The following is a 13511-nucleotide window of genomic DNA, read 5'->3' on the forward strand; positions in this document are numbered from 1 at the left end:
TTGGGCAGTGTTGCTTCCTCTTTGATCTTTCTGGTTACTAATTCAGGTTTTAGCAGTGTCCATTTGAATTTTATCACCTTACCCGAATATTTAAATTGGTAATATTTTCATGCATCAACTCGAAAAGGCTTCCTTAGATATTTAAGTATGGTTTTCTCGTTCTAATGTTAAGTACACCACACTATATGTTAACCGCCTCTGTCCTTCAACCTGCATGACCCTGCAGTGTTCTCTGATCATCCACTTAGGGAGGTTCTTTGAGCTCTGAATGGATTCCTCCTATACAGTAAGATTTAATTGGTAGATTTGGGCCAGTACCTAAATATCTTCTTGTGATTCTCAACGCCTCTGTGCTTTGGAGGTGATTTTCAGGATTCATCCATAGGTTAAGTTTATTTAGCTGTACATGTTATCTCAGTAAAGATTTTTTTAAAAAGGAATGAGTTTGACATCAGTTTTTAGGCTACAGTTTTCTTCATTCTGCTATCCCTTTCAGATAACTGCCACGCTGGGCTGCTCTTTCCCTGAACTCTGTGTATTCTACTTTTGGTAATAGTTTGTGCTTTGAGCACATGGTACTTTGAGGAGAAAGATTATAGCAGGCATGGAAGAGTAACAAAAAAACAAAAGGCAGAGAAATAGAGAAAAGAATGGTTGAATTGGTGAGTGGCATAAAAAGTGACAATGTTGTATACCCTACTCGCATAATATAATCCTCAGAAATTTTGGAGAGGATCTTGGTTTTGTTCAGTACATAGGATGAGATTCTGAACTAATTTTAATTAAAATTTTAAGAACAAATATCTGTAGCATATACATGAACAACCAGGCAGCCAACATCTTAATGATAATTAGACTGTTAATGAACTATGAGCTTTCTTCCAAGCCCAGTTTATATCCCAACTATTTAATGAAACTTGCCAAATGGTTCTTGAAGTATAAAACGTAATATGGATAAAACAGTAGTTTTTGACTAACCAATAGTCTCCCTGATAACTGAGAGAAAAGCCTGAAATCTTCAAGGAAATTTCTGTTTACTAACATTAGAGAACCGCTAAAGTGATGTAAGTAGAGGGGTAAAATTCTAGAGAGGGCAAAAATGTGGGAAGTTGAACTGTGGATTACAATGTATTTGTTTATATTAGGAGCTAACAACAGGCTGGAATTCCAAGCTGGGGACAGAGAAAATAGAACTTTTTTTTTTTTAACCGAGCCTTTTTATTTTTTTATTTTTTTTTGGCTTCGATCTTTAAATGATTAGCTTTTTGTGCCATGTCCTAGCCCTTCAATCATTTTATTTTTAGCATTTTTATTAGTGTATAATTGCTTTACAATGGTGTGTTAGTTTCTGCTTTATAACAAAGTGAATCAGTTATACATATACATATATCCCCATATCTCTTCCCTCTTGCGTCTCCCTCTCTCCCACCCTCCTGGGCCCACAGTCATACTGGAAATTAAGGGGCCTTAAACACATGGCTGATTCTCCCTAAAGATATTCGTTAAATTGAAAGTTAAAATTGAAAGTTTAGCAGAGATCTAAAACTCTAAGTGGAAAAGAAGAGCTTTTTTTTTTCCATCTCTTCCTGTTGAACAGACAGTGATTAAGGTAGGGGACCAGGGTGAATGGCCCTAGTGCACAAACAGGCTCTCAGTTGAAAGCCCTAGAGGGCCATGCCTTAGGGAAAGGGATAGTTCAGAGACAGGCTGAATCTAAAGAAAACTGCAAATTAGCATTGATTTAGCCTTGACTTAGTTCAATCCTACTCTGATTGGATTAAAGTACAAGCATACCTCCTTTTATCTTGCTTTGCTTTACTGTGCTTCCTGGATATTGTGGGGTTTTTTACAAATTGAAAGTTTGAGAGAACCCTGTATCGAGCAAGACTACTGCCACCATTTTCCCAACAGCATTTGCTCACTTTGTGTCTCTATGTCATATTTTGGTAATTTTCACAATACATCAAACGTTTTCATTATTATTAGTATAACTTTTTATGGTAACCTGTGATCAGTGATCTTTGATGTTACTATTGCAAAAACATTATGACTCACTGAAAGCCCAGAGGATGGTTAGCATTTTTTAGCAATAGAGTATTTTTTAATTAAAGTATGTACATTTTTAGACATAATGCTATTTCACACTTAATAGACTACAGTATAGTGTAAACAAAACTTTTGTATGAACTGGAGAGCATAAAAAAATTCATGTGACTCACTTTATTATGATAATTGCTTTATTGTGGCGGTTTGGAACTGAACCCAAGATGTCTCTGAGGTTCACCTGTAATGATGCCCCTCTCTAATTGTTCATCTAAGAAAATAGCAAACACTCTCTGAAGAAATATATTACAATTTGAGGCTCTTCTATGTTTAGACACTATGTGTGACACCCAACTAAAAATTGCTAGAGATAGTAAGAAACAAAACCATTATATCCCAGTCCTGTCTCCCCAGTCCCCTTGATGAAAAACAAAAAGAAAATTTATCACTTTATTAAGAAAGTAGAGTTAGCTGACAAGTGATTGTAAAATCATTAAGATTAATATGTTCAAGAAAATAGAGGGAGAAAGAAAAGATAGAAAACATAAAAGAAATTATAGAGAATTTCACAAGATCTATATCTCTATAAAAGGAAAAATAAAAAAAAAAAGATAAAACAGCTATCAACCAAATCAGTGAGCAGACCACATTTTCTTTGAGTGCATGTATTTGATTTGATAGGACACTTGCTTCCTTGAGCAGAATGTTAGTTACATGCTAGTGTTTTCTACCAGTATATTCCTAACATATGTCACAGTGAATAATAAACAAAAATAAGCCCCAAATAAAGAAACTTTTATATACGTAGGATGGAACACTTAAGAAGACATTTGTTCTGTAATGTTCAGATAAATTAGCAGATTCCAAATTAATGAGGGATAAAACATAGGGCAGGAGAGATCTAACAAAGATGGCAAAGAACTGGAACAACATGAAACATTACCTTAAATTTAAGTATTTATCAAGCAGATCTGGGCTGTGAATAGGAGAATCCCACCAGGGTATAGATGGAGGAAAATCTTCTTAGTTGATATGAGGACATTAGCTATGATTCCAGGCATAAACACTATTAAGGTATATGTCTCTGGGATTCAGCTTTTATTGTGGTCAAGGGTAGGGGCCTAGAGTTTCTCAAGCTCACTCTTTACAGATGAATTTAAAACATAAGAACAGGAATTTAAAGTTGGGGAAAAGAAAAAAAAAAAAAAAAGCCCAAATGATCAGTTACTGAAATCACCCCAAAATCTCTAGAACAAAAGGGAATGGGGAAGCTGTCTTTCTATCTACTAGTGGCTGACAATGTGTTTATTCAAGACAGCCATCTTTGAAATGGCTGCTTCTTTGAAATGGATCCCTGTCAATCAATCAAATTTTAGTCACGCAGTTACATTACAAAAAAAAAAGAAAAGAAAAGAAAAGCCAGCTGTCAGGGTTTACACTACCTTTATATCTTTATAATATCATCTCCATAATAATTAGAGGAAACAATTAACAGATTATTCCTTGAGCTAACATTCTGTTCTAGAAAGCAAGAATCCTATCTATCAAAGCAAATACATCCATTCAAAGAAAAGGTACTCCAAACACCCATTGCTTTAGTTGATAGCCATTTCTTCCTTTTATAGAGATGTAAATCTTTACCATCTTTATAATATCTTGATATGTTAGGATATGCCCTCTTTTCTTCTCTTTCCTCTATTTTCTTATTTTCCTACATTCTTGCTTTTCTCAACCCTTTACCATTTGCATTTTATTAACAGATTATTAAATTCAGTTTATGATAAAAATTATATTTAACTTATATATTAATTTGGAAATTTGAGTGTTGATTTACTAATGGGGTAAATATATTATTTTTGTGTTTTTTTAATATTTTCAGTAACATTGCCTTTCATAATGGTGACTTGAACATTATTTATTGGATATTTTTTCTCTGATGATCTTAGAAGAGTTTTTTGTTAATTTGTTTGATTTGTTTTTACCATTTTACATTTATCTGATTTGCTATTTATTCATGTTTTTTACATATAGAAAATCTAGCCATTTGGGGCATTTATTTGTATTCCAAAATTTGGCAATCTATCCAATTGTTTCTTAAGATGTTTCTGTGGATTCTTTTAAATTTTCAGAAAGACAATTGCATCTCATTTGTTAACAATGATAACCTTATATTTTGTTTCTATTTATTATTGTTCTTTTGTTCTATTTTTGTTTTGTTTTATCTTTTTGGACTGAGGAGAACATTCAGTACACTGCAGATTAATTGTAGTGATTGAAATATCCTGAGACTAGCAGAATTGTCCAGCTGAACCCATCAGAAATTGCTAATTCTTAGAAATGTGAGCTAAATAAATGAATAAATGTGCTTTATTTTAAGAAAACTAGTTTTGGAATTGTTTTCTTTTTCAGCAATAGCTGTTTTTTTAAGCAATAGCTAAATATTTCTAACTTTTCATGTAAAATTTCCTACTACATTTTGAATTTGGCATATCTCTTGTAAGCAGCATATAACAGTCTATTTTTAAAATAAAATATCTTTAAAAATGATATTTAATCTGTGACTATGGTATATTTGAACTACTTTCTACTTCAAATAAAATTGTCATTGCTTCTATTTTGCATCTTTTATTCTACTTTCTGACCTCTGTTCTACTGATGAAATGTTTTATTATTTAACTTTTTAAAAATCTCTCCTTGCTTTGGAAATTACAGACTCTTATTCTATTAACTATTATTCTAGTGTTAACTCTTCAAGTTTTAACATTTGAAATGAAATGTTAATTGCAAGGCTTTTTTGTCTATTATTTCTTGCAGAGATCCTGAATGCAAAGATTAATACAATATTTGCCAAAATGTCAGTAGCTAAAAATTTAAAAGTTTCTTTTCTTATACATTGGAAAAAAGTCTTTAATAACTGTCCTCCCTTAATTCCTGATAGCTTACCACTGCTAACTAAATATAGAGAATGTTGACAATAGGAAATTATTTTCCTTTAGCAGTTTGAGCATATAATTGTTATCAACTTCTGTCATCTATTTTTTTCTTTTTTAACAGGAATCTACTTTAGATCTAATTATTATTGCTTTTTAAATATTCTGCCTTTTCCTTTTGATTACATATTTTTTCTCTTTATCTTTGAGGTTTAGCACTTTTAAATTGGCATATTCAAGTATAGATTTGATTTCCTGCTTGCCTTTGGGTGTTCTTTTTTTTATATAATATCCAATTTTTTAAAATAATTAATTAATTTATTTTTGGCTGTGTTGGGTCTTTGTTGCTGCACGCAGGTTTTCTTTAGTTGTGGCGAGTGGGGGCTATGCTTCATTGCAGTGCGTGGGCTTCTCATTGCGGTGACTTCTCTTGTTGTGGAGCATGGGATCTAGGTGCCTGGGCTTCAGCAGTTGTGGTACATGGGCTCAGTAGTTGTGGCTCATGGGCTCTAGAGCACAGGCTTAGTAGTTGTGGCGCACAGGCTTTGCTGCTCCGTGGCATGTGGGATCTTCCCAGACCAGGGCTCGAACCTGTGTCCCCTGCATTGGCAGGCAATTCTTAACCACTGCACCACCAGGGAAGTCCCTGGTGTTCATGTTAATCATGAGGGTCCACATATTTTCAACCTTGAAAAATTGTCATGCAATTTTATCTACATATATTGCTTGTTGCTATAATTTCTAATTCTTCCAAATATTTTATACTCCATATCTATGTGTTCTCACAATTTTAAAAAATTTTGACATATCTGAACTTTATTTGCTTGAATTAATGGATTTTACTTTTGACTTGTTAAATCTCTCTGTGCCCAGTCTAGAAGTAAAGTTTTTTTTATTGTTTTCTCCTTGTATCTGTGTGTGTGTATATAAAACATATACATATACATACACATATACATATATACATCATACATGTATATATACATATATGTTTACACATACATTTTAAATGTATGGATAATTTATATCTATATAGTCTATATGTATAACTAAATCTATGTAATTTCTAGATATAGTTCTATATACATTTCTATATATTCAATACCTATATTTTAATATATATGTTATGTATACATGACATATATACATACATATATATATAAACAAAATTTTAATTTCTGTATGTTTCTATATAATTATGTATATAACACTAAACATCTATATATTTTCATGTCATTTTATATACTTTTCTATCTAGGCAAAAACTCTAGTTTTATTTTAATAAGGATTTTAAAATTATTTTTATATAAATATTTTCTTTCATTGTCTCATTTCATGTAATCACTTCTCAGTCTTTTTAAAAACAATCTTCTTTTTCTTAATTTGAAAATGCTAAACATGCTAATATTCAAGTATTTTTCTGTTCATTTATGTATTTTGCATGATTCAGAGTGAATTCATTTTCTGATTTATTTCTTATTATTTATTGACTATCTTTTAATTTTTTGACTTTCAGATTTATCATACACAACAATATGCATTTCTCTCTGTCTAATTTTAGAAACAGCTTTTTGTCTCTACTCACTCTTTGCCATAAAGCAGTTTTGGAGATGCCACTAAACCAATGGCTTCCTGATCACTCATCCTGGCTTGGAGTCTCTGTCTGGCTTCTATTGTTCCCTGAATATTCATATTCATGTAAGCAGGGGGCACAGAAGAACAATGGTTTTAATTTTTTCTTCTAGATTTCTTTATGTTCTGGGGGCATGTAAATGTTTACTAACTCACGGAATGCAATGACCAAGCTGCAGGATCCAGTAGGCCTGGACTTGCTGACTCTTACTCTTTGTAGTTTTTTCTGGTTGTTGGCCAGAGAGATGTTTATGTACCCATGAATATATGTATATATTCATTTTGGTATGACTATTCCATTTTAAATTTCATCTTTATAAATTATTATCCATAACTGCCTTCTGTTTAGAGAAAAAGCCATCTTCACTCTTTATATATATATATATATATATATATATATTTTTTTTTTTTTCTTTTAATTTTTTTTTGCGGTATGCAGGCCTCTTACTGTTGTGGCCTCTTCCGTTGCCGAGCACAGGCTCCAGATGCGCAGGCTCAAGCGGCCATGGCTCACGGGCCCAGCCACTCCGCGACATGTGGGATCTTCCCGGACCGGGGCACGAACCCGTGTCCCCTGCATCGGCAGGCGGACTCTCAACCACTGCGCCACCAGGGAAGCCCATTGACTCAATATCTTTATACAGTGCCATTAATTCCCCCAATGCTACAAAGTAGATATTTCAAACCCAAACTTAATGGATGTAAAAACTGAGGTTAAGAGAAGTTTGGTGGCTTGTCTTATCTAGCAGAAACAAGGCTGTTTGCTCAAGCATGTGTTTTCACCTATGTGCTAGTATCTTTTTTTAAGAACATTGCTGCTTTTTCTATCTGAAAGAAATTATTTGTGTTATATATAATTTCATCAATTCCCAAAAATGTTTAAAATAAATTAAATGAATATTAAAATAAATTAAAACATCTTTACTCCCATACAACTGCCCACAGGCATCACATACTTGAGATGGCATAGCTGATTTAAAGCATTCATATATATGGTTAAAATAAATGTTAAAAAATTTATATCAGCATTATAAACACTTTCAAAAGTGTGTACATATTTGAGGGGAATTTTTTGAATGTTAGTTCCCAGCACTGGTAATGTTGTCATATAACTAAAATGAGACCTTTTGAATGTATTCATTAGTTAAATTGAGAAATTCCAGGCATAATAATCTTGAATGAAGGACTTTTAGTCACTAATATAGGTTTCAACAACAGTAAAATTCTCTTGTTTTTCTAAAATATTTCAGGAGTTATTTACATTAAATAGCTTGATTACAACACATCTTCAGATCTAAGTCAATTTTTCTTTATAATATCATCAAATTAAAATTGCTTTTAAAATGTAAATACATTTTTAATTGGAATGGAAAAAATTCAACTGAAATATGATTTCTAAATATGTATTTCTAAATATAGTAAATTTCAGTTTATTAAAGCAGAAAGTTGAATGCTCTCCAAATTATGCAATTATTTGAATATGGGAAAATATGAATTGATTTTCAGATATTTAGCATAGTTAATTATAATATTTAAATACATTTGGGATTGTAGGGTTGGATGTTCAGATGTAAATAAATGTTCAATAGTCAATTTAATACAATTTGTCATACACAAACATGGATAAATATGTATTGCCATAAGTACAGCTGACCACAGGGATAGTTAAACTGAGAGAGACAAACAAGCTTGGTATTTTTATATGAATTTTGTTATGGCCACATGCACAATTTAGTATCCCTGTTATGATTATTTAAGGAAGCTTAGGGATAATGGAAAAAATGTTTAGTGGGCTGTCATTTAGTGATTTTATTTTTGCTTGAATTTGAAAATGCTTTACATGAAGGGTACAGAGAAGGAATTAACTAGTTCAAAATGTACATGCTATTGTTTCTTTCATGTGATTCTGAGGCACGTCTTAAATCTTAAATAACAGTATATTCAGATATATGTGATCAAAAACTACTTTTGAGAAGAAGAAAGTTGATGCCAGTCAGAACACTGTACATATTGAGTGGCTTGCTGTTTCCCTTCCATACGGAAGAATGACTTTTACACAACTTTGAGGAATCTACCAAATCAGGATTCTAAATCATGGTGAATCTTCTCTAGTTATTATGTTCTTTTTTCTCTACACAATAAGAAGTTTAAACAAAAATAATTCAAAAATTTCCACAGTGCTCTGTAATTATGCATATGTATCTACCCATATTTTGGAAAAATATTCATAATAACAAGGGGAAATATAATTTGTACAGCACATCTTGATAACCTTGCTAAAGCAAGATGATTTCAAACATTGCAGCTCCTTTTCTAATGCTCCCTAGGACATATTTTTCATTTATCCTAATTTAAATTTTTTCCACCTCCTAGCAGTTGCAGCAGTTCTCATAAACATGTTTGTCAGCTAAGATTTCTCTTAAAAGTTGCCCAAGAGCATATTACATGAAGATTTCTTGTTTAAAGGGATGCTTCTGAATAAACTCATTGAAAGTTATTTGTACATATGGCTCAATTTTAAACACAAGCTATTCACGGATCATAACACATTAACATCAAACTGACTTTGAATGTTGATTTGCAAGCTGTTCATGAGTATATAAGAATAAAGCAAAGCTGCTCAGGCTTATTCCATATCAAGTCAAAGCAGATACCACAAAGATCAAAAAATATATGTATTCATGTTCACCTTCATTGTCCTTCAGAGTGAAGTTTGGGTTTATAGACAGATGCTCATCAAGAAAGAAGTTAAACCTTTGTCCATTGGCAAAATCATCCTTATCAGTGGCACTGATGGTATGAATAACCTAAAGAAAAGACAAAATTAAATAGTAAATTTAATTTGGCTTCATCCCTTGATTTTAATATTATAACATTTTCAATATCCAACTTGAGTGTTTTCAAATTCTTATTCTAGTAAAGGTATGAGCTAATTTGCTCTCCCTTGCATTAGACTTTAAGAAATGTATTATGGCACACCATATAATCATTCACACTTTATTTTCTAGCATGGCACAAACATTTAATTTTTTTTTCCTTTATTACCCACAGTACCTTGGGGCCAATTAGTTGTAAGGTTTTGTGTGAACGCTTGTTTAGGGAGACGTGAAATATGGTTTGTACAAATACCAATATTCCAGTGTTGATGTAGAACAGCCTTTCTGTACATGTTGGTCTCAGTCAGCAAATGAAAAAGCACTAGAGTCATAATTTTTTGTTTTAGGAGACCTTTGAGATCATGATCCAGCCCCTGTATTTTAGAGACAAGGACTCTGCGTCCCAAAAGGAGTGTGATGTGCCTCAAATCTGTAAAAATCTGGCAGAGGTAAAACTAGACCACCCAGAGCTTTAGGAAATTTTTTAATCCCTAGTGGTTGAGAGAAAACAATACCCAAATTTGGACTTTACACACATTAAGAAACAGAGAAAGTTAGAATATATAAAAAAATATCCCAGGTAGCCTAAGAGCAGCGTACACATTCCGATCGTTAGAGTCATTACAATCTTTAAAAGTAATATTGAAACAAACAAGATGATATTTTACTTTTGAAAAAAAATTAGTATCCTAATGCTCAAGTGTACTCTTTCTAGCTTTTCCTTAGAGAAATTGAAAACAGAGAGAAAGTAGAGCCAGAAAAATAGTATTTCCTGCATATGAAATATAGTACGTGCATTTCAAAAATTGGTATGATTTCTAAGAACATTTTACTCAGTTTCACCGTATTTCAATATTTTACAGGTGAGATAATCCACCAAAATGCATCATAGTTAAAACCTAAATTCCTCTCCAGGTACTGAGACTGTTAGCTTGTGAGGGAGATGAGGAGGAATATAAAGGTACTGAGAATGAGTGGTCAGGGAGAGTAGGAACAGAAGAGCATGTGTTTTCATGAAGTGAAAGTGAAGAAAGAGCTTCAAGGTATAAAAGTGATCAATTTCCTCCATATATGCCCATGGCTCATTCCTTATGCCCTTTCCCATCACCATTCAGAATTTGCTTTCTCAACAGGAGATCCTGGTGAAAGCCCCTCTCCCTACATATTCCAAGAAGTTTCTATCATTCTTCATTATTTCCCTCCATATTATTTATCTATGAACTGAAAATTTACATAGCTGCTGATTTTTTTTTCATTGAAAGCACAACAAGTATCTGAACAGATCTTTTTTTTTTTCTTGTTATTCCCTTTTGACTATAAATAGAATAAACTGATGGATAATCAGAAGAAATCTTTATGATTTTTCTCAAGCACAGGAAAAGCTCCATAGCATTTAGAGTGTGCAAAATCTGAAGAACACAACTACATTTTCTACACGTTAGTTACTTAGTATCAAATTGAAATAAAATATCAAATTTTCAAGGTTGTTTTCAGGGTTAGATAAAACAAATACTGTCAGCCCTCCATGTCTGTGGTTCTGAATCTGTGGATTCAACCACCATGGGCCAAAAATATTTTTTAAAGTTCCAGAAAGTTCCAAAATGTAAAACTTGATGCCATGCTGTGCCAACTATTTAGATGGCATTTACATTGTATTTGCAACAATTTACATAGTATTCACATTGTATTAGGTATTATAAGATATTATAAGAGATGATTTAAAGTATATGGGATGATGTGTGTAGGTTATATGCAAACACTACACCATTTGATATAAGGGATTTGAACACTTGTGGATTCTGTTATCCTGAGGGGGGCGGGGTCCTGGAACCAATTCCCCACAGATTCTAAGGGACAGCCGTATAAATTTTTCTTTGAGAAAATAAATGTCTTCTCACTCTTATTCTTCATTCATTGTGATTCTGCAATTTACAATCCTATTTCCTCAATGATACCTCATAACATACTGACACATTTACAAGTTCACTTCTTATCCTAGAATGTAACTCTGGAGGGGATTGGTAAAGAACAATTAATTTATATAAACTGAGCTATTTATGTTTTCTGTTATCAATGCTTTGGAACAATTTTCTTTTCTTCTCATTTCAAAGTTAATTTATCACTTATTTTAAATTTTCTTAAATTTTTACAAACATGAGCCTATTCAATTTGTTAAACACTGATATAATTCATATTATATTATGTTTACTATTTTTTTGTTATCTCTAAAATATAAATATCCCTTCCATTTTTATACAGGTAATTTCAAATCTCAATTTACCAGGAAGCTCACTTATGGCAAATTTTTCTTCCTCAGAAAGGGTTCTCAGTCTCATCTACATAGTAAATGATAAGTTGGTTACCACATTTTGTTTAAGAGTGAATGATTCATCTTGAACTTTTGTTGAAGTGTTGGACATGTATCTGTACTTAAATATTTTTTCATAATATTTCTGAGAGATGATTCTAAAAACGTATGTTGGTCTTTTTTTTTTTTTTAATTTAGAACTCCTAGGTATTCTTTTGTTGAGAGAAGGTATATTCAATTTCTTTTTTGGTTGTTTTACTAATCACTTTTTCATTAGGAAATGGGATTTCCATTTGCTTCCTCAGACTTTTAATAGAAAACGTACCTAAGAAGTTAACATGCTTATGATTTTTAGAAGATTTAAACTTCTGGCAGATATCAGATAATTGCCATGTTTCCATTCATCAATATTTTCTACCATTTTTTCAGACTTATTTATTTATCTACACTGTGCTACCTGTGCTCTCTGTTTGTGCAGCTAGTTGGTGATGTATGATCCATAAAAAATTTATTTTCTGATTCTCTTTCCTTCTAACTGGACTCAAATGTTTTCTATCACTTGCACATTATGCAATAAGTACATAACGTATTTGATTATTTTGAAAGATCTGAGATTTACTCTAACAAAGGGAGAGAAAACTCAAATTGATTGATGATATTTACAAATAATTACTAGCAGAATTTTTTGATAATGTCCATGAATAAGGATTCACCTTTGGTAGAAAATAATTAAAACCAATTTTATATTCCTCTTATTAAATAAATGTATCCCCTTGTTTAAATGTGTTTAAAACGTTTAAAATCTATCACTTCTAGAGTACTTTAATTAGGAAAAATAGTGTCAGAAATTTATACAAATAACATAGTCTTCTATTTGGTAAATGAGCTAACCCTAACTAAAGCAAATTAAAAAGGAAATTCTATGGAACACATTGCATCTTCTTTTAATTAATAGAGCTTGCCTTATAATATGCTCTCAAATGATCATTTTATTTGATAATAATACCAACTTTTGTTATTTAGCTGCGGTTTATCTTTGGTAAGATATAAGATCTCTACTGATCTAGTTAACTTTTTTCATACAAAGTTGTACTGTTAATAATATCAATAATACCATGGATATCATGGGGGCAGAGGCTGGTGTTATGTAATAAAATGTTTTCTTTTATATGTTATGTTTTCTAAGTTTACTTTTAAAAAGAAAAAATACAGAGGGAAAAGTCAATACGAATAAGACAGAAAGCATTCCCTTTGTTATTTCTCAAAGTTTCTAGGTACAGGCACATCTCAACTATTTTGAATTCACTCTTCTTTGGGAACTGATTTCAAATTTCATGCATGCATGATTTTCTTTTTAGTATTTTTTTATGCAAGGTACTTAAAATTTTTTTCAGAACAGGAAAATATATTAACTCAGAGAAATATATTGTTGAAGTTTATATTGATACCTGAATCGACCTGAACTCTGCTCTTACATGTGGTTTGAACCTCTGCCTTCAGAAAAGACCAGTCTCAGCTGTAGCCACATGCTGTTACATTTAAATGCACAACAACCATAACAGAAGTGTCTGTAATTCTAAAAGCAATTGTCATAGAAAGAGGAACTGTGGCAATACAAATATGCTTCAGAAAAGCTATTTCACAAATCATTATTTACATAATTTCCTATTCCAACTCTGCATCAAAATATACAGTTTCTCCAGAAATGCTACAACCATAAAA

General features: G+C 31.9%; 1 protein-coding gene across 2 annotated transcripts in view; it reads right to left on the reverse strand.

Moving 5' to 3' along the window:
* Positions 1-13511, reverse strand: part of CDH18 (cadherin 18) — a 340967-nt gene that overhangs the window by 22228 nt on the left and 305228 nt on the right. For both annotated transcript variants that reach the window (XM_029217299.1, XM_029217297.1), the window contains exon 9: positions 9295-9412. In XM_029217299.1, the coding sequence (XP_029073132.1) occupies positions 9295-9412 (118 nt within the window). The remainder of the gene's footprint in view (positions 1-9294; positions 9413-13511) is intronic.

Source organism: Monodon monoceros, unplaced genomic scaffold (assembly GCF_005190385.1).
Source record: "Monodon monoceros isolate NGI ecotype Baffin Bay Population unplaced genomic scaffold, NGI_Narwhal_1 Super_Scaffold_12, whole genome shotgun sequence".
NCBI classification, from domain to species: domain Eukaryota; kingdom Metazoa; phylum Chordata; class Mammalia; order Artiodactyla; family Monodontidae; genus Monodon; species Monodon monoceros.